The 27,990-nt window shown below is 45.7% G+C and overlaps 1 protein-coding gene across 1 annotated transcript; it reads left to right on the plus strand.

The window, feature by feature from the left end:
• Positions 1 to 3: 3 nt before the first annotated feature.
• Positions 4 to 27,980, plus strand: TOR3A (torsin family 3 member A). The gene is made up of 6 exons (NM_001080376.1): positions 4 to 310; positions 1,639 to 1,752; positions 2,355 to 2,620; positions 4,242 to 4,420; positions 26,484 to 26,608; positions 27,139 to 27,980. Exons 1-6 carry the CDS (start codon positions 43 to 45, stop codon positions 27,393 to 27,395), a joined length of 1,209 nt encoding a protein of 402 aa, NP_001073845.1. The 5' UTR covers positions 4 to 42; the 3' UTR covers positions 27,396 to 27,980.
• The last annotated feature ends 10 nt before the right edge of the window (positions 27,981 to 27,990 follow it).

Here is a 27,990-nt window from a genome sequence, read left to right on the forward strand (position 1 = left end):
GCCGGGAAGGCCCAGCGGTGGAGGCCTGCTGCCGGCCTGGCCATGCTTGGGGGCACAGAGCGTCTGCTCTGGCTCCTGCTTCTGTCGCTGCTGCTGCCGCCCCCGAGTGCATGGGGACACGGCGGCCAGGCGAGGCCGAGGGAGGGGACCGAGGAGGCGGGCTCGGCCAGGGCTTGGCTGGCCTTCCAGGGCCTGCGGGAGCGACTGAGGGCGGCCGGCGCGCTCTCCAGACGCTACTGGGCTCTCTTCAGCTGCCGCGTGTGGCCTGAGGGCTGTGGGGAGGATGAGGAGGCGTCGGCGCGGCCCCCAGGTAAGACCCTCAGGCTCAGGAGGGCGGGAGCGGGAGGGAGGGATGCGCGAGGCCCGCTGGGATCCGGCCGCGGCGTTCAGAGCCTCGCGCCTGTCCTGGGCCGTCGCGATCACCAGACGAGCGCCTTAGCCGCCGGCTCTGCTGTTCCGCCCAGCCTTTAGGCCGAGCTAAGAGCAGGGCAGCCTCTTCGGAACCAGGAACCCTCATCACAGCAGCTGGCGCTGCGTCCTTATGCAGACGAGCGGTCCTGGCTGCACTCCTCGCCCGTTCCTGGCTCCTCCAGACACGGCTTACACTTCCCTCCTGTCTCCGAAACTGCCCTGCCATTATTCCAAGGAGCTGCTCTTGCCCACATTCTTGATGACTTTAAGGAAAATCCCCAGTTGGGCACTCCCCCCAAGTACCTTGTCCTCCTCCTCTGCTGCTTACAGAAGCCGAAGCTGGGCTACGAGTCCCCCAGACCTGAGTTCTGATTTATTCTCTGTCACTGATAAATTGAGGCAGGGTTGTCACATCAATGTTCTGGCCCTGGTGGTCTCTGAGACTCCTTGCAGTGGACGTCGTTAACTCTAGGTTCTGTAGTGATAATCCTGCAGTAGTGCTAGAAACATCTTTCATTTAAATTAAAAGTTCTTTTTTTGGGGGGTGGAGAGGAGAACAGGGCCTCCAGACGTGAGGGATCTTAGTTCCCCAACCAGGGATCCATCCTATGCTCCCTGCATTGAAAGTACAGAGTCTTAACCACTGGACTACCAGGGAAGTCCCTAAAAGTTCTACATTTCCAGTGAATGGTTTTTGTTTAGTTTTTGCCAATGTTCAGTATATTCAAATTGACATCTGACAGAAGAATGGAGTCTGCCTGGCTACTGTCCATGGGGTCACAACTTAGGGACTGAACCGCAGCAAAAGAATCGAGACACTTGGGGTTGGCCGTGATCAGATGATTCTGCAATCCAGAGCAAGTGGGAAGCATGGCAATCACCAGTTACTGTTTGTCTCCTCGGAGACCGCAAACTCCTTGCAGGCAGGGCCTGGGTAACTAACCCTTTGGCACAAAACAAGATTTATTGTTGAGTAAACTGAGCTTTTGCTGCAACGAGAGCTGCATCTATAGCAAGGCCATCTGCTTCCTCATCCTGGAGAGGCCACCTGAGCCCACTCCCAGGTGCAGTGAGAGGAAGGCCCAGGGCAGAGCCAGGGGGTGGGGCGGGGGGGAGCGGTTCTGGAGAGAGGACGGAAGAACCGCTCTGGTGGCTTGAAGGGAGGCAGTGTTCAGCCCGCCCTGGGCCCTGGGCTCCATTCCTGTCTCACAGCTCCTCCTCTTCCAGGCTGGAGCCTTGCCCTGCTGGGCCAGCAGTACCTGGATATCTTGAGCACGTGGTCCTGCAGCTTCTGGGACTGCTGCGACAGAGGGGACTGCAAGATCATCAACAACTTCACAGGTTAGACCTCACGTGGCCCTCAGGGCCAGGAATCGGGGGGGAGGAGGCAATTCAGGGGAATGCCAAGGCATAGGGCCCCAGCCTCAGCCTGCCCATAGCCGGCAGCGTGGTAGAGACCCTCCCTGTCTCCACCATACCTCCCATACCCTGCACCCTCATGGCTGAAAGGAAGGCCTTGGCAGAGGGCTTTGCCCACAGTAGCTGCTTCAGTAGGTGTTGGCTGAATTAAATTGAAATGAATAAAATAAGGGGGTCTCCATAAAATATTTAGGGGGTCCTGAAACTTCCAGGCAGGAGCAACTTCATGGTAGTCGGGGGCTGGGTTCCTCCTCCAGACAGGACTCTGCAACCCTGCTAGGGGGGTGTCTTCAGAACCTTCAGAAAGGGTGAAATCAATGTGGATTTCTCAAACTCTTCAGAAAATAGCACTGAATCTCTTCTACTGCAAGGTCTGCCCAGTGGCTTCTTATTGTGGAGTCCCCAGACAGGATGGCTCCCACCTCAGAGATGGTCAGCGGTGCTCAGTCTCTCAGCCATCACCAAGCCTGGGGGGGGATGCATCTGTGTGTCCCTGCTCAGCGTGGCCTCTTCCCCACCCCTAGGCCTCAAGGCGGACCTGCGCGTGCGCCTGCACGGCCAGCACCTAGCCCGGGAGCTGGTCCTGACGGCGGTGAGGGACTACTTAGAGAAGCCCCGGCCGGACAAGGCCCTGGCTCTGTCGTTCCACGGCTGGTCTGGCACAGGCAAGAACTTCGTGGCGCGGATGCTGGCGGAAAACCTGTACCAGGACGGGCTGAGGAGCGACTGTGTCAAGGTGTTCATCTCTACGTTGCACTTCCCTCACCCCAAGAATGTGGACCTGTATGAGGTGAGGCCGGCTGTGCTGAGGAGCTAGGATGAGGGCTTGGGCCGGCGGAGCAGCCGAGACACAGGCCTGTGTGCTGGGAGGGAGGCTGAAGCAAGCCCTCGGTGTGGAGGTCGGAGGACAGCAGGGTGGGGGCAGACAATGCAGTGAAACCTGTTACCCTCAGAGACAGCTACTCAGCAGGTGAGGCCCAAGAGGGCCTGAGCTTAACCAGAGAATCCATGTGTTTAATTTGTCAACAGAAGTAGTGGAAATGCCTCAGGAAGTGTGAAACAGAGCATGCAAAAACTTTATCGTAATCTCCCCACACGGACACAACCAGTTAGCATTTTGGTGTACTTCCTTCAAGCTGTTCCCCTGCGCTCTTTAATGTCTTTATAATTTATACTGGACAGAAAGTTGCATTCCACAATTTTTTTTAAAGAGGCTTCTCATAAGTGGTTTTTCCATGGCTTCCCAAAAGTACTCATTTCGTGCCAACAGGTGGACTCATCACATACAAAAAGTTTCTGCTGCTCTGCTATTTTGGGTTTTGTTCATTCAGACATGTTAGCCATGCAATGACCAAACCCCTCTGCAGCCTGACAGAGGTGACTGTGTGTATCTTTGGCTTTTAGTTTCTGTATTTGGAGTGTGTTAACCTGGGAAGATTATGTAACTTTGAGGACAGATTGCCATGGCAGTTTCAGTGTGGCCTGGCAGGGCAGGCTGCTGGTCAGGCCTCCCAAGAAAGAGCTAGCTGGCTTTTCAGTAGAACACCTGTGACTCTCAGCTTCCCCACTGTGGAAATCGACACATTCACACTCTCATACCCACACACTGGGGAGATGGGGCTGAAGTAAAAAACCAGGAAGGCTAGAGGTAGATGGAGACTGTGGGCTCTGCTCAAACACCTCTCCCTTGGGGAGGGAGGTGAGAGGGATGTTCAAGTGGGCAGGGACGTGGGTAAACCTATGGCTAATTCATGTTTGGTAGAAACCAACACAATACTGTAAATCAATTATCCTTCAATTAAAGATTAATTAATTTAAAAAAAAACACCTCTCCCTGGGGCAGGAGCTGGCCCTGTTCTCCTGGGGAACCCTGCAGAGCAGCATCTTTTCGTCCAGGGCTTACTATCCTGCCGGGGTGCGGAATCCCAGTTTTGAGTTGGGTCCCTCAGGCACCAGGCTGGGCTGAGATCTCAGGGAAGAAGGTGGTGGGTGCTCTGCTCCTGGGAGTTCAAGACAGGGCTGCCTCTGGGCACCTGAGCCTATTTCTACCTGTTATCCCTGTGTGAGCCTGACTGCTACCCCTGGGGAGGGTGAGTTAGCAGTTAGTTCTGGGATGGAACCTCATCCTGGAGGGGAGGAAGTAGGGCTGGGGCCATTTCCCAAGGCCCTTTCCCCAGGCTGGCTCCACTAGTTGGCTTTTAAATCTCAGGGTGCAGGAGAATCACCTGGGAGGCTTGTTAAAGAGGATGCCCTGGCTCCATCCCCAGAGGTTTAGATTGGTGGTTCTGTGGTGGAAACCAGCTCCAGGTGATCCATTGTAGACACCCTGGGAAAACCAGTGCCTCACTAGGGCCCTCAGGGCCGGGAGGTGCCTCCCACTGCTCCCCAGCAGCTCCCCGTATTCTGTGCAGGAGGAGCTGACGGACAAGATCAGGAAGACGCAGGAGCACTGTCGCCAGACCCTGTTCATTTTAGACGAGGCTGAGAAGCTGCACCCAGGACTGCTGGAGGCCCTCAGGCCACACCTGGAACGCCAGGCCCCCAACAACCACAGAGCCGAGTCCAAGAGGACCATCTTTCTTTTTCTCAGGTGAGGCCTGAGAAACAAAAGTCAGAAGGACTGGGTGAGGGGAGGAAGAACCCTGTCCAGGCAGTGCATGTGCCAAGCTTGGGAGCTGGCGGGGAGGGGAGGGGTTCATGCTCTCCTAGGCTGCCTGTCCTTTTCCGCAAAGGAAACCAACACAAACTCCAGGAGAGAAAACAGAAGCCCAGCTGCTTGGGTGGCAGCAAGGGTGGGGAGCCTTAGGTCTCCAGCCTTGATTCTACTAAACACTTCTGCGGGACTCTGACCCACCCCCACCACCTGCAAAGGCCAACTCCCCAGACCAGCCTGGGGAAGACCCAGCCGTCCCTTATCTGGCCTCCTCCCTGGTTCTCAGGATGGGGAGGCTCCCTCAGACTCCCCAGTTAGTACATGGCCTCCTGAAGGAGGGCTACCGGGAGTCCCCTCTTAGATGGACATTAAGTGGTTTTTTTAAATTGAGGTATAATGGACATATTAGTTTCAGGTGTATAATTGATTTGCTATTTGTTTATATTGTGAGCTGATCACAATAAGTTTAGTTAACATCTGTCACCATTCATAGTTATAAAACCTTTCTGTTCCTGTGATGAGAACTTTCAAGGTGTACTCTTCTCAGCAACTTCCAAATATGCAATGCAGTATTATTTACTAAAGCCACCATGCTGTACATTACATCCCCAGGAGTTACTAGTTGAAGTTTGTACAGTATTCACCTTATTTTTTCTCTCTTTCTGACCTGTTTCACTCAGCATACCTTCAGGGCCCACCCATGTTGTTGCAAATAGCAAGATTTTCTTCTTTTTAATGGCTGAATAATATTCCATTATATATGCATTTTTGCCCCTTTATCCATTCATCTATTGATGGACACACGTCATTTCTTATCTTGGCCATTGTAAATAATGCTACAGTGAACATGGGGGTGCAAATATCTCCTTGAGTATTTTCATTCTGTTCAGATAAATATCTAGAAGTAGAATTGCTGGATCATGTGGTAGTCCTATTTTTAGTTTCTTGAGGAACTTCGATAACTGTTTTCCATAGTGGTCGCACCAGTTTACATTCCCACCAGTGATGCACAGGGGTTCCCTTTTCTCCACAGCCTTACCAACACTGGTTATTTCTGATCTCTTTGATGACAGGCATTCTCACAGGTGTGAGGTGGTATCTCATTGTAGTTTTTGATTTGCATTTCCCTCGTGATCACTGACATTGAGTACCTTTTCATGTCTCTGTTGACCACTTGTATGTCTTCTTTGGGAAGGTGTCTATTCAGAGCTTTGTTCATTTTTTCATTAGATTATTTTTTGCTGCTGAGTTGTATGAGGTCTTTATAGATTTTGAATACTAACCCCTTATCAGGTATATGATTTGCAAGTATCTTCTCCCATTTGGTAGGTTTCCTTTTTGTTTTGTTGATGGTTTCCTTTGCTGTGCAGAAGCTTTTGGTTTGATGTAGTCCACTTGTTTATTTTTGCTTTTATTGCCTTTGCTTTTAGTGTGAAATCCAAAAAAATAATTGCCAAGACCACTGTCAAGGAAATTACCACTTATGCTTTCTTCTAGGAGTTTTATGGTTTCAGGTCTTAAGTTCAAGTCTTTAATCCATTTTTTTCTTCATTTTATTTTATATTGGAGTATAATTGATTAACAATGTGTTAGTTTCAGGTGTTCAGCAAAGTAATTCAGTTATACATGTATCCTTTTTCAAATTCTTTTCCCATTGAGGCTACTACAGAGTATTGAGCATAGTACCCTGTGTTATACAATAAGTCCTTGTTGGTTATCTATTTTAAATATAGTAGTGTGTACATGTAAATCTCAAACTTCTAATTTATTCTGCCCCTCCCCCACCTTTCCCCTTTAGTAACCTTAAGTTTGTTCTCTCAGTCTGTGAGTCTGTTTCTGTTTCGTAATAAGTTCATTTGTATCATTTTTTAATTCCACATATAAGCAATGTCATATGATATTTGTCTTCATCTGACTAATCTCCAGATCCATCCAAGTTGCTGCAAATGGTATTATTTCATTATGTAACGGATGAGTAATATTCCATTGTATATATGTATCAGTGTTCTTTATCCATTCTTCTGCCAATGGACATTTAGGTGCATGGATTAATTTCTGGGGTTTCTATCCTCTTTCATTGATCTATATTTCTGTTTTTGTGCCAGTACCATACTGTCTTGATTACTGTAGCTTTGTAGTATAGTCTGAAGGCAGAGAGCCTAATTCCTACAGCTGTTTTTCTTTTTCAAGATTGTTTTGGCTATCTGGAGTCTTTTGTTATGTCTCCATACAAATTTTTTAAATTTTAGTTCTATTTCTGTGAAAAATATAATTGGTAATTTGATACGGGTTGCATTGAATCTGTAGCTTGCCTTGAGTGGTACAGTTATTTTGACAGTATTGATTCTTCCAATATAAAAACATGATATATCTTCCATCTATGTCATCTTTACTTTCTTTCATCAGTGTCTTATAATTTTTGGAGTACAGGTCTTTTACCTCCTTAGATAGGTTTATTCCTAGGCATTTTATTCTTTCTGATATAATGGTAAATGGCATTGTTTAATTTCCCTTTCTGATCTTTCTTTGCTAGTATATGGAAATGCAACAGATTTCTGTGTCTTAATTCTGTATCCTGCTACTTTACTGAATTCATTGAGCTCTAGTAGTTTTCTGGTAGGATCTTTAGGGTTTTGTGTGTATAGTGTGTCATCTGCAAACAGTGACAGTTTGACTTCTTTTCCAATTTTAATTCCTTTTATTTCTGTTTATATCTTTTTCTTCTCTGATTACCATGGGTAGGACTTCCAAAATTATGTTGAGTGGCAAGAGAGGACATCCTTGTCTTGCTCCTCATCTCAGAGGAAATACTTTCAGCTTTTCATCATTGAGTATGTTACCTGTAGCTTTGTCATCTATGGCCTTATTATTGAGGTATGTTCCCTCTTTGCCCACTTTCTGGAGAGTTTTTATCATAAGTGAGTGTTGAACTTTGTCAGAAACATTTTCTGCAACTATTAAGATGATCACATGGTTTTTATTCTTCAGTTTGTTCATGTGGTGTATCACACTGGTTTGCAGATATTAAAAAATCCTTGCATTGCTGGGATAAATACCCTTCATCATTTTAATGTACTGTTAGGCTTCGTTTGCTGGTGTTTTGTTGAGGATTTTTGTGACTGATCATCAGTGATATTGGCCTGTAATTCTTTCTTTGTGGTATCTTTGTCTGGTTTTGATATCAAGTGATGGAGCCTCATAATGAGTTTGGGAGTGTTCATTTCTCTGCGATTTTTTTTTTGGAATATTTTCAGAAACTATTCTCTAAATGTTTGATAGAATTTGCCTGTGCACCATCTGATTCTGGACTTTGGTTTCTTGGGAGTTTTCAATCATAGTTTCAATTTCAGTACTTGTGATTGGTTCATATTTTCTGTTTCTTCCAGAGTCAGTCTTGGGAGATTATACCTTTCTAAGAATTTCTCCATTTCTTCTAGGTTGTCCATTTTATTAGCATATAGTTATTTGTACTAATCTCTTATTTTCATTTATTTCTGCTCTGATCTTTATGATTTATTTCCTTCTAATAACTTGGGGTTTTGTTCTTCCTTCTCTAGCTTTAGGTGTAAGGTTAGGTTGTTTGTGGTTTTTCTTATTTCCTGAGGTAAGATTGCATTGCTATAAACTTTTTTTTTTTGCTGCTTTTGCTACGTCCTCTAGGTTTTGGATTATAGTGCCTTCACTTTCATTTTTCTCTAGGTATTTTTTCATTTCCTCTTTGATTTCTTCAGTGATTCATAGGTTGTTTAGTGGCATATATTGTTTAGACTCCATGTGTTTGTGGGTTTTTTTTTTTAACAGGTTTTTTCCTTATAGTTGGTTTCTAATCTCATAGCATTGTTTAGAAAAGAGGCTTCATATGGTTTCAGTTTTCTTAAATTTACTGGGGGTCACTTTGTAGCCCAGCATGTGATCAGTCCTAGAGAACGTTCCATGTGCACTTGAGAAGAATGCTGCTGTTACATGGAATGCTCGATGAATATCAATTAAATCCAACTGGTCCAATGTATCATTTAAAGCCTGTATTTCCTTATTGATTTTTCTGTCTGGATGATATGTCCATTGATGAAAGTGGCCTTTAAAGTCCCCATCTATTATTGTGTTACTGTCAGTTTCTCTTTTTATGACTGTTAATATTTTCCTTATATATAAAGTATTTGCCTTATATATTGAAGCTTCTATGTTGGGTGCATCAGTTCAGTTCAGTCGCTCGGTCATGTCCAACTCTTTGTGACCCCATGAACTGTAGCACACCACACTTCCCTGTCCATCACCAACTCCCGGAGTTTACTAAAACTCATGTCCATCGAGTCGGTGATGCCATCCAACCATCTCATCCTCTGTCATCCCTTTCTCCTCCCACGTTGTCTTTCCCAGCATCAGAGTCTTTTCAGATGAGTCAGTTCTTCGCATCAGGTGGCCAAAGTATTGGAGTTTCAGCTTCAGCATCAGTCCTTCCAATGAGTATTCAGGATTTATTTCCTTTAGGATGGACTGATTGGATCTCTTGCAGTCCCAGGGACTCTCAAGAGTCTTCTCCAACACCACAGTTCAAAAGCATCAATTCTTTGGCACTTAGCTTTCTTTATAGTCCCACTCTCACATTCATACATGACTACTGGAAAAACCATAGCTTTGACTAGACAGACCTTTGTTGGCAAAGTAATGTCTCTGCTTTTTAATATGCTGTCTAGGTTGGTCATAACTTTTCTTCCAAGGAGCAAGTGTCTTTTAATTGCATGGCTGCAATCACCATCCGCAGTGATTTTGGAGCCAAAGAAAATACAGTCACTGTTTCCATTGTTTCCCTGTCTATTTGCCATGAAGTGATGGGACTGGATGCCATGATCTTAGTTTCCTGAATGTTGAGTTTTTAAACCAACTTTTTCACTCTCCTCTTTCACTTTCATCAAGAGGCTCTTTAGTTCTTCTTCGCTGTCTGCTATAAAGATGGTGTCATCTGCATATCTGAGGTTATTGATATTTCTCCCGGCAATCTTGATTTCAGCTTTTGCTTCATCCAGTCCAGCATTTGGCATGATGTACTCTGCCCGGTGGCTCAGAGGTTAAAGTGTCGGCCTCCAATGCAGGAGACCCAGGTTCAATCCCTGGGTTGGGAAGATTCCCTGGAGAAGAAAATAGCAACCCATTCCAATATTCTTGCCTGGAGAATCTCATGGACGGAAGAGCCTGGTAGGCTACAGTCCACGGGGTCGCAAAAAGTCAGACATGACTGCGCAACTTCACTTTCTTTCACTCTGCATATAAGTTAAATAAGCAGGGTGACAGTATACAGCCTGGACGTATTCCTTTTCCAATTTGGAACCAGTCTGTTGTTCCATGGCCAGTTCTAACTGTTGCGTCTTGACCTGCATACAGATTTCTCAGGAGGCAGGTCAGGTGGTCTGGTATTCCCATCTCTTGAAGAATTTTCCAGTTTGTTGTGATCCACACAGTCAAAGGCTTTGGCATAGTCAGTAAAGCAGAAGTAGGTGTTTTTCTGGAACTCTCTCGCTTTTCGATGATCCAACAGATGTTGGCAATTTGATGTCTGGTTCCTCTGCCTTTTCTAAATCCAGTTTGAACATCTGGAAGTTTACAGTTCATAAACTGTTGAAGCCTGGCTTGGAGAATTTTGAGCATTACTTTGTTAGCCTGTGAGATGAGTGCAATTGTGTGGTAGTTTGAGCATTCTTTGGCATTGCTTTTTTTGGGGATTGGAATGAAAACTGACCTCTTCCAGTCCTGTGGCCACTGCTGAGTTTTCCAAATGTGCTGGCATACTGAGTGCAGCACTTTCACATCATCATCTTTTAGGATTTGGAATAGCTCAGCTGGAATTCCATCACCTCCACTAGCTTTGTTGTAGTGATGCTTCCTAAGGCCCACCTGACTTCACATTCCAGGATTTCTGGTTCTAGGTGAGTGATCACACCATCGTGGTTATCTGCGTCATGAAGATCTTTTTTGTATAGTTCTTTTGTGTATTCTTGCACCTCTTCTTAATATCTTCTGCTTCTGTTAGGTCCATACCACCTCTGTCCTTTATTGTGCCCATCTTTGCATGAAATATTCCCTTGGTATCTCTACTTTTCTTGAGGAGATCTCTAGTCTTTCCCATTCTATTGTTTTCCTCTATTTATTTGCATTGATCCCTGAGGAAGGCTTTCTTATCTCTCCTTGCTATTCTTTGGAACTCTGCATTCAAATGGGCATATCTTTCCTTTTTTTCCTTTGCCTTTAGCCTCTCTTCTTTTCACAGCTATTTGTAAGGCCTCCTCAGACAACTCTTTTGCCTTTTTGCATTTCTTTTTCTTGGGGATGGTCTTGATCCCTGCCTCTTGTACAGTGCCACAAACCTCAGTCCATAGTTCTTCAGGCACTCTGTCTATCAGATCTAATCCCTTCAATCTATTTGTCACTTCCACTGTATCGTAAGGGATTTGATTTAGGTCATACCTGAATGGTCTAGTGGTTTTCTCTACTTTCTTCAATATAAGTCTGAATTTGGCAATAAGGAGTTCATGATCTGAGCCAGTCAGCTCCCGGTCTTGTTTTTGCTGACTGTATAGAGCTTCTCCATCTTTGGCTGCAAAGAATATAATCAGTCTGATTTTGATATTGATCATCTGGTGATGTCCATGTGTAGTCTTCTCTTGTGTTGTTGGAAGAAGGTGTTTGCTATGACCAGTGCATTCTCTTGGCAAAACTCTGTTAGCCTTTGCCCTGCTTCATTCTGTACTCCAAGGCCAAATTTGCCTGTTACTCCAGGTGCTTCTTGACTTCCTACTTTTGCATTCCAGTCCCCTATAATGAAAAAGACATCTTTTTTTGGGTGTTAGTTCTAGAAGGTCTTGTAGGTCTTCATAGAACCTGTTTAGGAATTTTGGGTGATATGTTTACAATTGTGATATGATCTTCATAGCTCTATCGTTCATCTTTATGTAGTATCTTTCTTTGCTCTTGTAAAGTCTTTATTTTAAAGTCTGTTTTGTCTGATATGAGTATTACTACTCCAGCTTTCTTTTGATTTACATTTGCATGGTATACCTTTTTCTATACCCTCATTTTCAGTCTGTATGTTTCCCCAGACCTGAAATGGGTCTCTTGTAGACAGCATATATAAAGAGTCTTGTTTTGTATTCATTCGGTCTCTCAGTTGAAGCATTTAATCCATTCACGTTTAATTTGGTTATTGATATATATGTTCTTATATTTTGTTAATTGTTTTGGATTTGTTTTGTAGGTCTTTTTTTCTTCCTTTCCTCTTTTGTTCTCTTCTCTTGTGATTTGGTGACTAATTTTAGTGTTGTGCTTGGATTTCTTTTTCCTTCCCTGTGTATCTATTGTAGATTTTCAGTTCGTGGTTACTATTAGGTTTTGGTATATATACAAACAAGAGTGCTTTAAGTGTTCCTGGTCTTTTAGCTTTTATATGCATTTCCAATATCCTGCATTTGTACTCGCCTCTTCCCATGATTGATGGTTTTGGTATCATGTATTTGTGTGTGGGTGATTTCCTACTTTTATTGTATGTTTGCCTTCACCAATGAGCTTTTCCCATTTGTAATTTTCTTGTTTCTAGTTGTCACCTTTTCTTTTCTGCTAGAGAAGTTCCTTTAGTATTAGTTGCAAAGCTAGTCTGGTGGACTGAATTCTCTTAGCTTTTGCTTGTCCGTAAAGCTTTTGATTTCTCCATTGAATTTGAATGAGCAACTTGTTGGGTAGAGTATTCTTGGTTGTAGTTTCTTCCCTTTCATACTTTAAATATATTGTATCACTCCCTTCTGTCCTGCAGAATTTCTGCTGAGAAATGAGCTGATAACCTTATGGGAATTCCCTTGTATGTTATTTGTTACTTTTCTCTTGTTGCTTTTAATATTCTTCATTGTCTACTTTTGTCTGTTTGATTACTGTGTTTCTCAGCATGTTCCTCCTTGGGTTTATCCTGCCTGGGACTCTCTGCACTTCCTGGAATTGGGTGACTGTTTCCTTTCCTAAGAGAAGCTTTCAGCTATTAATATTATCTCTCCAAATATTTTCTCAGGTCCTCTCTCTTCCTCTTATCCTTCTGGGGCCCCTATAATGTGAATGTTGCTGCATTTAATGTTGTCGCCGAGGTCTCTTAGACTGTCCTCTTTTCATTCTTTCTTCTTTATTCTGTTTCATGGCAGTGATTTCCACCATCCCGTCTTACAGCTCACTTATCTGTTCTTCTCCCTCAGTTATTCTGCTATTGATTCCTTCTAGTGTATTTTTATTTCAGTAACTGTTCATCAGCTTGTTTATCCTTTTTTAAAATTTTAGTCATTTATTTTAAGCTGCACTAGGTCTCCGTTGCTGTGCACAGGCTTTAGTTGCAGTGAGCAGGGGCTGCTCTTCACTGAGTGCACAGGCTTCTCACTGCAGTGGCTTCTCTTGTTGCAGAGCAAGGGCTCTAGATGCCTGGGCTTCAGTAGCTGTGGCATGTGGGATCTTCCTGGACCAGGGATCAAACCTATGTTCCCTACATTGGCAGGTGGATTCCCAACAACTGGACCACTGGGGAAGTGCTGTTTATTCCTTACTTCTTCGTTTCATGTATCTTCTAGATCTGTGACTCCATTCTCTTTCTACTGATTCTTTTTCTTGGATCATCTTTACTATCATTCCTCTGAATTCTTTTTCAGATAGGTTGCCTCTCTTCACCTCATAGGTTGCCTCTCTTCACATCACTTAGTTGTTGTTCTGGGGTTTTATCATGTTCCTTCATCTGGGACACATTCCTCTGTCATGTCATCTTGTCTTACTTTCTGTGATTGCAGTTTCCATCCACAGACTGCAGGGCTGTAGTTCTTGCTTCTGCTGTCTGCCCCCTGGTGGATGAGGCTAATAGGCTTGTGTAGGTTTGAGGCTTGTGCCCTACTCTTGGAGGTCACACACAAGGTTTCATGTGCACCAGGATCCAAGGAAAAAAGCAGAGACTTCATAAAAGCCTGGGCAAGACCTATTAGCTGGTATTGGAGGGCCTCCCACAGAGGGTGAGGGTGGCTGTGGCTCATTGCAGGGACAAAGACCATTACAGTGGTAGTTCTGGGGGTATTCATTGGTGTGAGCCCTGCTGGAGGCTGCCATTTTCTCACCAAGACCTGGCTCCACCCAACCGCCAGTAGGCTCCAGTGCTGGGACATCTCAGGCTGATAGGGTGGGAACACAGCCCCACCCATCAGCAGACAGACTGCTTAAAGTCTTCCTGAGCATAGAGCTACCTGCTAAACACCTTGACACTTTGACAAGAGGGATAAGACCCAGCTTCTGTTTCCCTCAGTCCTATGAAATTCCTGTGCCCAAATGCCACTGGCTTCGAAAGACAGATTATCTCATGTCTCCTTGTCCCCAGGTGTTGGGGGCCAGAGTGAGGTACTCTGCCCGTGACAAAGGTCATGAGGAAGGAGGCTCGACATACGCAAAGGCAGGATCGAGCCTCAGGAGTCCCCCTGGAAATCCTTAAGCATCTACCCCGATAACCAGAGCCTGCCTACTTTACTACCTTGTGCTCACCTACACCTCTGACTTTACGGGGGGCTGTCCCCCACCACCTCTTTCGGAGAAGGAGTTAACTTAGAGCTCCAGTTAATAATAATTCCTGGGTGTGATAAGAGTGTTTTAACCTACAAACTCCTCTGAAGGTTCTCTAGCCTGCCTGACAGGCTTGTCCGGCCACATGTGATTGCTCACAGCCTCCCAACCATGAGAGGCACGAGATGCTTTAAACCTTCTAAAAACAGATTCCTTAGAAAAGTTAGAAAACTATTAGTATAAGTATAATGGGCTGATTAGAAATTGTATTGGTGAAGGGTTTTTCATTTGTTGAGCCAATGTTTGTTGCTGTCTCCACATCCCCTGCCCTTACACACATTAATGAATATATAGAAGAAATAAGTATTAACCTTTGATATTAATCACGTTATACCTTAGGCTAGGTAAATTCTTTCCTTAACTAAAACCCATTACACCCTCACCCTATAGGAATGTAACTTTATTTGGGTGGTGTCTGTTTTAAGAATAATCACCCCTGGAGAAATAAGTGTCCTGGTTGACTGTTGTCACAAGGAGAGGGTCATAAATTGTCAGCAGGCCCCCCTGGCCAGAAGATGATGTAACACCCCTAAGACCTCTGTATACATTTGTATGAAGCACCTGACTTTGATAAAAGTCAGGACTGCTGACCCCACGTGACTTTTGCATAACATCTCAGTGTATAAAAGTAGACCATGGAAAATAAAGAATTGGGATCAGTTTCTCGAAATACTGGTCTCCCCATGTCGCTCTCTCTCCCACTCTGGCTGAGTCTCCATCTGGAGCGCGGAACCCACCATGCTTACTAATTATGCCTGGGCTTCTAAGATCCAACCGGGGAGGCCTCAGTGTCTCCTCTCCTTCGGGAGAACGGAAGGACGCCTGCAGCCTACGTAAGTGGTGCAAACTTCTTGTCTTGAAGTTTTATTGGTCTCCCGCGTAAACCAAGCTACTCAGCCTCTTTTCTCCACTGAATTTCCTCACTGAGCTATCCTCATCCTATTACTCTTTATATCCTTAATTAACATTTAATTAAGCAGTTGTTTCCTGATCTTCGCCTACGCCGTCTCTCCTTCGAATACCCTGGATCAGCCGGGGCTGGTCCCCGGCACCCAGGCTAGGGAGCCTGACCTGAGGCTCAGAACTTTCCTGTGGGAGAACTTCAGTGATATAATTATTTTCCAGTTTGTGGGTCACCCATTCAGCCAGTATGAGATTTGATTTTATCACAGTTTTGCTCCTCCTACCATCTCATTGTGCCTTCTTCATCTTTGGATGTAGGATACCTTTTTTGGTTGGTTCCAGCATTTTTCATCAATGGTTATTCAGCAGTTAGTTGTCTTAAATGAGCTCATGTCCTACTCTACCATCTTATCTCCATCTTTAATCCATTTTGAGTTAATTTTTGTGTATGGTATAAGACAGTTGTCCAGTTTCATTCTTTTGCATGTGGTTTCCTAAGAAATTTATTGAAGAGACTGTCGTTTCCCCACTGCATATTCTTAGCTCCTCTTTTGTAAATTAATTGACCATATACGCATGGATTTATTTCTAGGCTCTCCACTCTGTTCCATTTATCTATGTGTCTGTTTATATGCCAGTATCATACCGCTTTGATTACTAAAGCTCTGTAAAAAAGTTCATGTGCTGGGAGTCCCCTCTTCAGTTCAGTTCAGTTGCTCAGTCATGTCTGACTTTGCGACCCCATGAATCACAACAGGCCACCCTGTCTATCACCAACTCTCGGAGTTTACCCAAATTCATGTCCATCGAGTCGGTGATGCCATCCAACCATCTCATCCTCTGTCGTCCCCTTTTCCTCCTGCCCTGAATCCCTCCCAGCATCAGAGTCTTTTCCAATGAGTCAACTCTCTTCACATGAGGTGACCAAAGTATTGGAGTTTCAGCTTCAGCATCAGTCCTTCCAATGAACACCCAGGACTGGTCTCCTTTAGGATGGACTGGTTGGATCTCCTTGCAGTCCAAGGGACTCTTAGAAGGGCGTTAATTTTTCAAGTCAGCATATTAGTTGAAATTTAAGTACAAACGACCCTTAAAAATTTCCAAGGTATAAACAGTTGGAGAATAGTTTCCCATGAAGTCCAACATGGCCAATTCTTTCCCCAGCCTTGGAAAGTCTGTTTCTTCACTGATCATGAGAGGAAGTCACTGGCCTGGAACTCAGGGTATAATGTCAATGAAAAGCTCTCCAGCTCCTGTGTTGAGGTCTGCAACCTTACAATGCAGGACTGATCCCTTTATAAACACTGCACTCCATTTCCTGTTTTGCTCTACTGTGTGCCACGGGTTCTGGAAATGGCTTTGCAGAAAGTGAATTTTGAAATCAAGTGTCCAACTGTATCTTTTTATGGCAGCTCCAACAGAAAGTCCTCGGTTCAGTTCAGTCGCTCAGTCATGTCCAACTCTTTGCGACCCCATGAATCACAGCACGCCAGGCCTCCCTGTCCATCACCAACTCCCAGAGTTCACCCAGACTCACATCCATCGAGTCAGTGATGCCATCCAGCCATCTCATCCTCTGTCGTCCCCTTCTCCTCCTGCCCCCAATCCCTCCCAGCATCAGAGTCTTTTCCAATGAGTCAACTCTTCGCATGAGGTGGCCAAAGTATTGGAGTTTCAGCTTCAGCATCATTCCTTCCAAAGAAATCCCAGGACTGATCTCCTTCAGAATGGACTGGTTGGATCTCCTTGCAGTCCAAGGGACTCTCAAGAATCTTCTCCAATACCACAGTTCAAAAGCATCAGTTCTTCGGCGCTCAGCCTTCTTCACAGTCCGTCCAACTCTCACATCCATACATGACCACAGGAAAAACCATAGCCTTGACTAGATGGACCTTTGTTGGCAAAGTGATGTCTCTGCTTTTGAATATGCTATCTAGATTGGACATAACTTTCCTTCCAAAGAGTAAGCATCTTTTAATTTCATGGCTGCAGTCACCATCTGCAGTGATTTTGGAGCCCAAAAAAATAAAGTCTGACACTGTTTCCACTGTTTCCCCATCTATTTCCCATGAAGTGATGGGACCAGATGCCATGATCTTCGTTTTCTGAATGTTGAGCTTTAAGCCAACTTTTTCACTCTCCATTTTCACTTTCATCAAGAGGCTTTGTAGTTCCTCTTCACTTTCTGCCATAAGGGTCGTGTCATTTGCATATCTGAGGTTATTGATATTTCTCCCGACAATCTTGATTCCAGCTTGTGTTTCTTCCAGTCCAGCGTTTCTCATGATGTACTCTGCATACACGTTAAATAAGCAGGGTGACAATACACAGCCTTGACGTACTCCTTTTCCTATTTGGAACCAGTCTGTTGTTCCATGTCCAGTTCTAACTGTTGCTTCCTGACCTGCATATAGGTTTCTCAAGAGGCAGGTCAGGTGGTCTGGTATTCCCATCTCTTGAAGAATTTTCCACAGTTTATTGTGATCTACACAGTCAAAGGCTTTGGCATAGTCAATAAAGCAGAAATAGATGTTTTTCTGGAACTCTCTTGCTTTTTCCACGATCCAGCAGATGTTGGCAATTCGATCTCTGGTTCCTCTGCCTTTTCTAAAACCAGCTTGAACATCAGGAAGTTCACGGTTCACATATTGCTGAAGCCTGGCTTGGAGAATTTTGAGCATTACTTTACTAGCGTGTGAGATGAGTGCAGTTGTGCGGTAGTTTAAGCATTCTTTGGCATTGCCTTTCTTTGGGATTGGAATGAAAACTGACCTTTTCCAGTCCTGTGGCCACTGCTGACAGAAAGTCCCCCAAGTTCTATTAGCAGTCAAGTTTGGGTCCCTCTTGGCCCAACTTGAATGCATCACAAGCAGCTTCTTTTTTTAAAATTATTTTTAATTGAAGGATGATTGCTTTACAGTATTGTGTTGGTTTTTACCAAAGATCAACATGAATCAGCCATAGGTTTACCCATGTCCCCTCCCACTTGAACATCCCTTACACCTCCCTCCCCATCCCACCCCTCTACGTTGTTACTGAGCCCTGGTTTGAGTTCCCTCAGTCATACAGCAGATTCCCATTGGTAATCTATTTTACATAGGGTAATGTATGTTTCCATGTTACCCTCTCCATACATCCCACCCTCTCCTTCCTCCCCTGCCAGCCTTGTCCATACGTCTGTTCTCTGTCTCCATTGCTGCTCTTCAGATAGGTTCATCAGCACCATCTCTCTAGATTCCGTATATATCCATTAGTATATGATATTTGTTTTTCTGACTTACTCCACTCAGTCCATGGGGTCGCTAAGAGTCGGACACAACTGAGCGACTTCACTTTACTTTTCACTTTCAAGCATTGGAAAAGGAAATGGCAACCCACTCCAGTATTCTTGCCTGGAGAATCTCAGGGACGGGGGAGCCTGGTAGGCTGCCGTCTATGGGGTCGCACAGAGTCGGACACGACTGAAGCGACTTAGCAGCTTAGCAGCCACTCTGTATAATAGACTTTATATTCATCCACCTCATTAGGACTGACTCAAATGTGTTCCTTTTTATGGCTGAGTAATATTCCATTTCATATATGTGCCACATTCCTTTATCCATTTATCTGTCAATGGACATCTAAGGTGCTTCCATGTCCTAGCTATTGTAAATAGAGCTGCAGTGAACACTGGGGTACATGTGTCTTTTTCAATTCTGGTTTCCTCAGGGTATAAGCCTAGTAGTGGGATTGCTGGGTTATATGATGGTTTAATTCTAGTTCTTTAAGGAATCTCCACACTGTTCTCCATAGTGGCTGTACTAGTTTGCATTCCCACCAACAGTTTAAGAGGGTTGGTTCCCTTTTCTCCACACCCTCTCCAGCATTTATTGTTTGTAGACTTTTGGATAGCAGCTATTCTGACCGGCATGAGATGGTACCTCATTGTGGTTTTGATTTGAATTTCTCTGATAATGAGTGATGTTGAGCATCTTTTCATGTGTTTGTTAGCCATCTGTATGTCTCCTTTGGAGAAATGTCTGTTTAGGTCTTTTGCCAACTTTTTGATTGGGTTGTTTGTTTTTCTGGCATTGAGTTGTATGAGCTGCTTGTATATTTTGGAAATTAATCCTTTGTCAGTTGTTTCATTTGCTATTATTTTCTCCCACTCTGAGGGTTGTCTTTTCACCTTGTTTATAGTTTCCTTTGCTGCACAAAAGCTTTTCATTCAGTCCCACTTGTTTGTTTTTATTTCCATTACTCTAGGAGGTAGGTCATAGAGGATCTTGCTGTGATTTATGTCATAGAGTGTTTCTGGTCTTACATTTAGATCTTTAATCCACTTTGAGTTTTCTTTGTGTATGGTGTTAGGCAATGTTCTAATTTCTTTTATGCATAGCTGTCCAGTTTTCCCAGAAGCACTTATTGAAGAGACTATCTTTGCCCCATTGTATATTTTTGCCTCCTTTGTCAAAAATAAGATATCCATAGGTGCATGGGTTTGGGCTTTCTATCTTGTTTCATTGGTCTATTGGAAATATGAATTGTGAGATTTTTTTTTGTTCTAGTTCTGTAAAAAACACCATTGGTAATTTGATAGGGATTGCATTTAATCTGTGGATTACATTTGGTAGTATAGTCACTTTCACAGTATTGATTCTTCCAACCCAGGAACATGGAATCTCTCTCCATCTGTTTACATCATATTTGATTTCTTTCATCAGTGTCTTATAGTTTTGTCTCCTTAGGTAGGTTTATTCCTAGGTATTTTATTTTTTTGTTGCAATGGTAAAGGGATTGATTCCTTAGTTTCTCTTTCTGATTTTTCATTATTAGTATATAGGAATGCACGTGATTTCTGTGTATTGATTTTGTATCACTGATTAGCTCTAGTAATTTTCTGATGGTATCTTTAGGGTTTTCTATGTACAGTATCATGTCATCTACAAACAATGAGAGTTTTATTTCTTTTCCAATCTGGATTTGTTTTGTTTTTCTTCTCTGATTGCCATATCTAGGAATTTCCAAAACTATGTTGAATAATAGTGGTGAGAAATCTTGTAGGGAATGCTTTCAGTTTTTCACCATTGAGAATAATGTTTGCTGTGAGTATATCATATATGGCCTTTATTAAGTTGAGGTAGGTTCTTTCTATGCCCATTTTTTGAAGTTTTTATCATAAACAGGTGTTTAATTTTGTCAAAAGCTTTTTCTGCATCTATTGAGATTATCATATGGTTTTTATCTTTCAATGTTAGTATATCACACTGGTTTGTATATGTTGAAGAATCTTTGCACCCCTGGGATACACCTGACTTGATCATGGTTTTTTGATCTTTTTAATGTGTTGAATTGTGTTTGCTAGAATTTTGTTGAGGATTTTTGCATATGTTATCAGTGATACGGGCCTGTAATTTTCTTTCTTTGTGTTGTCTTTGTCTGGTTTTGGTATCTGGGTGATGGTGGCCCCATAGAATGAGTTTGAAAGTGTTCCTTCCTGTGCAATTTTTTGGAAGAGTTTTAGAATGATAGGCATTAGCTCTTGTCTAAATATTTGCTAGAATTCACCTGTGAAGCCATCTGGCCCTGGACTTTTGCTGTGGGGGAAGTTTTTGATCACAGTTTTGATTTCAGTGCCACAAGCAGCATCTTGCATTCAGTGGAAGCCAAACCACTCTCCCTGCCATCACCCTCCTCCCGCAGGCCAGTACATGCTCACTCGGGGATTTTCCCCAGCTTTAGCATACCCCTCTGGTGACTCAGCTGGTAGAGAATCTGCCTGCAATGCAGGAGACCTGGGTTTGATCCCTGGGCTGGGAAGATCCCCTGGAGAAGGGAGAGGCTACCCACTCCTGTATTCTGGCCTGGAGAATTCCATGGACTGTGTAGTCCATGGGGTCACAAAGAGTCAGACACAACTGCGCGATTTTCACTGTGAAGAGAATTAAGGGGTCTGGTTTTCCCTCGAGGCTTGGAAAGAATGGAGGAGTGAGCTGGGATTTTGGTCTGTAAGGCTGACAGGACACTGCAGTGCATTGTGAAGGAGGGCGGAGGAGCCGCCAAGGTTATTTTAAGAGGAAAGCAGGGAAAGATTTTCTGCTGTGATTTGTGGTTCAGAATTAGGAGGCAAGGACAATAAATGCTTTGAATTAGCTCTCCTCCTCAGGTGTGTATTACTCATCCCCTTTTGAGGCAGCCCGGAACTATGGATCTCTTTCTGTTGTGGTCAATTAGGTGGGGGCTCCAAAATGCAGGGTCAGATAAGGAGTCATCTTGGTCCCCAAGCCCTGACAGGGGTGGGGACCCAGAACCACTGTTGAAGGGAGGTCTTCCTTCAGAATGGAAGGAAGCCTGGAGCCCGGCCACCTCAGGTGCCCTTTCCTAGTGCTAGGATCCTTTGCCTTTGTGCATGGCTTCTTCCCTCCACGCTGCCTGGTTCCTTCCTCCTCCTCGGCCGAGCCCACTCCTGCCTCCTGGCAATGGCTGTGGCCAGCCTTTCCCCAACTTGGCCCAAGCTGCCCAGACGCTGACTTTCCCGCCAGTTCTCGGCACAGAAAACCACCCTCACTGGTGGCAGGATTTCCTAACGTGACCCAGGTGCCCCTGCTAACTCTAGGCAGACGTTGTAGTATTTTAGTCATTGACCCGCCAGCACTGCCCTCATCTAACCCACCGCCTGCCCTTCCCCCCATTACCCCGGCCTCTGTGCCCTGTCCGAGGCCAGAGGGTCCCAGTGAGGGCAGAGTGTGGGGCAGGGTCTGGGGAGACGCTGCCCCCACTGGGCCTGCTCTGGCAGGGGATGCAGAGACCCTGCTGGCCCTGGAGGAGCCTCTGAGCCCCTTGGGGAGGAGGATGCACAGTGGTGACAGGAGGCGAGGACAGGGCCTCCAGTTCCATTGACTCTGTTGTGGGCCCAGCCTGTGAGAGCCAGTGGGGCCCAACAGGCCTGGGTGGACTGTCTGGAGCCTGAGGGCCAGCCAGACTGACCCTGTGGCCCAGCACCTCTAGACCCCATCGGGTGTTCTGGTGATGGGCGGGGGAAGACGGTGTCTCTGGACTTGATTTCTACAGTGACCTTACCTATGTGGTGAGGACTCTTACATTTGAAAGGAAAGCACGGATGGTGTAAACAAATCACTGGTATAAGGCCGGCGGCTTAACCCTGAAGCAAATCCTGAGCGTGCTGTTTGAAGTGCTAGTGGCTTTGCTGGCCCCCCTGCAACGTGGTGGTGCCTGATGGTAGAAACGAGGTGGCAGTTGGAGCGGGGCTGCAGCTAGAGTCACCCCGACCCTCAGAGCCAGTCCTGCCCCTGGGCCTGAGGAAATCAGGGCCCCTGGCTGGGTACCAGAAAACTAACATTGACTACCTTTGCCTATTTCTACCAAGTATAGAAGCTCTGGGAATGGTGTCACAGGGCTGGACAGGCACGTGGAACTCTGGAGATCAGAACCACGGTCCTCCCATTGAAGCTGTCAAGTGAAGACAGAATTAATACCTATTCTCTTTGGGCTGTGGTCAGGAGAAGAATGGATAGAAAGGGCTTTAAAAATTAAAAGAACTATACAAGTGTAAATTGTTCATGGAATCAAAGGCCTTGTACCGCAGCACACAGAAAGTACTTGTGGAAATGTCTATTTGTTGACCGACAATCAAATCTAAGGTGACCTAAGGAGGGTTTCTTAATCGTCTGCTTCTGGTCTGTCCTTTTACAAATTAGGAAATGAAGGCTCGGGGAGATGACGCTCAAGTCGAGTTTGTGGCTGTTCTTTAGGGAAGACTTAGTGGTCCAGGCTGGGGTTGGCGAGCACAGTTCTGGAGAATCCCGTGAGTCCCTGTCCTCTGTGGTCTTAGGACTAGTAAGACCACATGCTGTCCCCTCCCAGAGCCAGGGCAGAGGGCGCATCACTAGGGAGGCCTTCCGTCCCTCGTCCCTTCAGACCTCCCAGTCCACAGGTGACCTGGGAGGATGTGGAGGGAACTGAAGCGCTCTGCGAGGGCAAGCTCTGTTAAAAAGCATAATGTTGGTGTTGGGTTGGAATAGAAAAGGGGCCCTGATTATATACTGGTGAGTGAGATAAAGCCTGAAACTGGAGGAAGAAGAGAGACCCTTGGCTGTGGGACTAGAGGAGAAGAGTCAGAAGGGAGGTGGAGACCTCAGGCGTCCTATCAGGTGGCCTTCTGGGTGCAAATGGGGACGGCACTGGAGCCTGTGCCTGGCACTGAGTGAATCCTGGTCCTCTCCCCTTCGCCCTGGATGCCTGCCCTGCAGCCAGCACACGTATAGACCTGCCTTTACCTCCCGTGAGTTATGCAGGATGGGTAGGTCTCGCCTCAGCTGACGCAGTTGTGGTCTGGCGTGTACACAGATGACCTGCCCAGTAGGCCTTCCTACAGGAAAAGGAGGACCGCAGCTTCAGGAAGTAGAAGAGAGTCGACGTAAGCAGCTTTCCCACCCGCAGAGGTCAGAGGAAGTCTGGCTGAGCAGGGGACAAGGGGTGGGGACTCCCCTCATCCGTACCAGGCCCTCCAGCTGGGGGCTCCTGGTCTCGGGAGTGAAATGGAGCTGTGACGGGCACACTGGCCCCTAAAGCAAGGAAGATTGCATCCCTTGGCAGGAAAGGATGCCTGCCCCAGGAGGTGTCCATCCGTGGAAGCAGGCAGGCAGAGAACCACCCAGCTCCTCCTCTGTGTCCCAAACCCAGCCCCCAGGACACACTCAAAGGTTGAATGAGCAGACAGATGAGCTAACGTACCTGAGTGTCAGCCACTCAGAGCTTGATGAGGACAGGATGGAAATATTGGATCTTTGCTCCTTCCCTTGCCTCCCTGCTTCCATCACTCGTACTCCCTCATTGTACTGGGCTGGAGGAAAAAAGCAGGGCAGAGCTCGGTTTGTGTAAGGAGCTAGCAGATGGCCTGGGGGGCGGGGACGTGAGTACTGTGAGGCAGAGAGGAGGACGCCAGGAGTGGGGAGCATGACCTGCCGCCAGCTCCTGGCTCCACTTCCTCCTTCCCAGCTTCCCCTGCCTCTAAGATTTCCTCTACCCCTCATCACTCTAACACAGTCCTCTTTCCTGTGTTTTAGACCCACAATTCCAGTGAAATTACAACCCCTAGTGAGGTCACAGGCAAGGGCACAACACTCAACCGTATGCAAATCCAAGCTGGCATCGCCCCTCTTCTCTGAAACCGCACTTCTGCTGTGCGGGCTGTGGGCCCCTCCAGGCAGACACCACTTCTCTTTGGTGGCCTCCTCCGTCTTCTCACGTCCGTCAGTTACAGGGCCTCTCAGTTGTGCCTCCTACACTAACTTTAAACCCTTCTCCATTGCCTTTATCCTCTCTAAACATGCACTATGGCCCAAAGCTCCCTGACTAGTTTTCTCTTCAATCCAACCACTGTGGCCCAAGAACAATGTTATTAGAAAGTAAAGCCGCTCAGGGCACCTTACTACCCTGTACTCCCAAGTTCACAACCCTTCAACGGCTCTCCGTGGCTTATAAGCTAAAATCCACATGACTGGCTGACAAAGGCCTCATGCCAGCCTCAGCCTGCCCTCCATGCCTCTGTTCCACACGCCTCTCTAAGCAGCTTGCAGCTCCTGACCCCCACAAGCCCTCTGACCACCCATGCCTGGACGTGTGCCCTTCCTGCCTCATGTCTGATGAGCACTGTGGGGTCTGCGTGTGCCCAGAACCCTCCTCTGCCCTCTGAAGTCTTATCCCCAGGCCCCAGCTGCTCTGGAATCATACACATGGGCCTCTCCTTCCATAGAGAGAAGTGTCAAGGGAAAGACCGACATCCTTGTGCACTCTCTGTGCACTCTCCATATAGTACAGTCTCAGTGTTGGTTAGAAGAGAGCAAGGCACGGAGAATGGATGACCAAGCAGGACAGTGCCTTTTCTGTAGACTTGTGTTGTGACAAGATTTCCTGGAGGACGGGAGGCCCAGGGCCCTCAACCTCCTTTCTTCCAGTCACCAACAGCTCCAGTGGTCAGATCATGCATTTGGAAGCCAAATATAAAAATAATGAAATCTAAGACATGAGACCATTGAAACTCCTTGAAGAGAACATAGGCAAAACGTTTTCTGACATAAATTGTGGAAATATATTCTTGGATCAGTCTCCCAAAGCAAAAGAAATAAAAGCAAAAATAAACAAATGGGACTTAATCAAAAGCTTTTGCACAGCAAAGGAACCCATCAACAAAATGAAAAGACAACCTGCTACAGAAAAGAAGATAATTTGTAAACAATGTAACAAGGGATTAATTTCCAAAATATATCTAACAGTTCATACAACTCAATAACTGCCCCCCTCCACAAAATTGGCATGTGTGCATGCTCAATCATGTCCAGCTCTTTGCAACCCCATGGACTGTAGCCCGCCAGGCTCCTCTGTCCATGGGATTTCCCAGGCAAGAATACTAGAGTGGGTTGCCAAGTCCTCCTCCAGGAGATCTTCCCGACCTAGGGATCAAATCTGCATCTCCTGCATTCCAGGGGAGTTCTTTGTCACTGAGCCTCCTGGGAAGCCCCCCAAAATGGAAAGAATACCTAAACTGACCTGCCTCCAAAGACATACAGATGGCCAACGAACACATGAAAAGATGCTCAACATCACTAATTATTAGAGAAATGCAAATCAAAACCACAATGAGATATCACTTCATCCTGGTCAGAATGGCTAGCATTAAAGTCTACAAATAACAAATGCAGGAGAGGGTATGGAAAAAATGAACCTTCCTACACTGTTGGTAGGAATGTAAATTGGTGCAGTCACTATGGAAAAGTCTGGAGGTTCCTTATAAAATTAAAAATAGAGCTACCATCTGATCCAGCAGTCCCACTCCTAGGCATATATCCAGATATGATGAAAATTGTAATTCAAAAAGATACATGCACCCCAATGCTCACAGCAGCAGTCTTTACAAAAGCCAAGATATGGAAACAACCCAAATGCCCATCCACAGATGATTAAGAAGATGTGAGGAACACGCACACACAATGGCACATTACTCACCCATAATATTGCCATTTGCTGGATGGACCTAGAGAATAGCACACTAAGTGAAGTCAGTCAGAGAAAGACAAATATTATATCACTTATATGTGGAATCTCAAATAATTATTCAAATTATCTATATACAAAACAAACAGATCCATAGATGCAGAAAACAAAGATGTGGTTACCAAAGGGGAAACGGGAGGTAGGGAATAAATTAGTATAGGATTTACAGATACACCCTAGTATATATAAAATAGTTAAGCAGCAAGGATTTACTGTATAACACAAGGCTCAATATTCAATATCTTATAATAACCAAAGTGGACAATCTGAAAAATATATATATAACATATATAACTGAATCACTTTGTTATTCAAAGTGATTAGTTTGAATCAGTTTCACCTGAAACTAACCCAACATTGTTTATCAACTCCAATTGTTAAAAAACCACCACCAACAGAATCTATTAACAGGACTTGTCTCTTTCAGTAACCTTGGGGGCAATATCATCAATGAGGTGGTCCTGAACCTGCTTAAGGCTGGGCAGTCCCGGGAAGAAGTCAGGATGGAACACCTGGAGTCCCGCCTCCAAGCTGAGATTGTGGCATCCACAGGTAAGTGATGGCCAGCCTTGCAGAACATAAGCCTCTGGTGAGAGGGGAGGTAGAGAAAAACGTGTATGTGCTGGAAGTTGTGCTCATGAGATCAGACAGGGTACTCAGGACCACAGAGGCGGTACCATATAATATTCTTGTCGTCAGCTTGACGTAGGCATGAGAAAAGTCCTTTTCTGAAAACTATTCCTTAAAAAGAGAACAGTTGGCCTTGGCCATACAGACCCTTGAAGAAGAAAGTCACTGTGTGAGTCCCAGTGGCTCAGCCTCCAGTCGTAGGCAGGGCCGCTGCACCTCTGCCTCTGCCATCAGATGAAACCATAGCCTGGCAGGCACGTGCACTGTCTCTCCCTCTCACACGTCTAGCTCCTCTAGGCCCTCTCTCCCTAAAGGGAGACACATAGTTGCATAGTTCTTGACACAGACTTAAGACAGGCTTCTCGGAGTTGGCCTTAGGGTGGGGGAACACCTCGACTCCAGCTGGGCTCAGCCCCAGCTCAGACCCCATGTAACCCTGCTCTTGATTTCAGACAGTGGCTTTGGGCACAGCCGTCTTGTGAAGGAAAACCTGATTGACCTCTTCATCCCCTTCCTGCCACTGGAGTTCCGTCACGTGAGGCTGTGCGCACGCGACGCCTTCCTGAGCCAGGACCTCCTGTATACAGAAGAGGCCCTCGACGAGATGGCTAGGATGATGGTGTACGTCCCCAAGGAGGAACAGCTCTTCTCTTCTCAGGGATGCAAATCTATCTCCCAGAGAATTAGCTATGTCCTGCCTGAGGGCTAGATGAAAACTGCCCGAAGCTGCCTTCCTTCCTCTAATGGACCCTGGGCTGTCGTGGCAGCACACTGTCCGGGACATAACAGGTTGGAAGGGCAGGCTAGCAACCAGCAGTCAGGAGCACACAAGCAGTGTGTAGAGGGGAGGCCTTAGATCAGAGACAGAGCCAGTGCTTCAGATCACTTGGTGCCTTAAAGAGCCACGTTCTGAAATGTGAGCCAGCTGGTTGGGAGAGGTGATGTGGGAGAGACATCCCAAGGATTTATTAGCATCTGCCCGGCCTTGGTGTTGGGCCTGAGGCTGTAGTATGCTCGGTGACAGAAAGGGAAAGACTAACTTCTGCTTACCAGTGGCAGGGGCTGACCTCACGTTTGCAGGCTGGGTGGGTGAGCTTTCAAGTTGTTTCCCAGAGGGAGGCTGAGCAGCTTCTATCTGTGAGCTCAGGCCACAGCTTCAGGCTAAAGGGCACAGGGGAAGTTTGGTTTTTTTAATCAGTATAGGTGAAGATTTCTTCTGCTCTGCAGATTTTTAAGATTTAAATTAGTGACCTTAACATATGTAAAGATTAAAATTTTGTATTTTTTTCTAAAACCCTCGGCTG

The sequence above is a fragment of the Bos taurus genome, chromosome 16 (genome assembly GCF_002263795.3).
Source record: "Bos taurus isolate L1 Dominette 01449 registration number 42190680 breed Hereford chromosome 16, ARS-UCD2.0, whole genome shotgun sequence".
NCBI classification, from domain to species: domain Eukaryota; kingdom Metazoa; phylum Chordata; class Mammalia; order Artiodactyla; family Bovidae; genus Bos; species Bos taurus.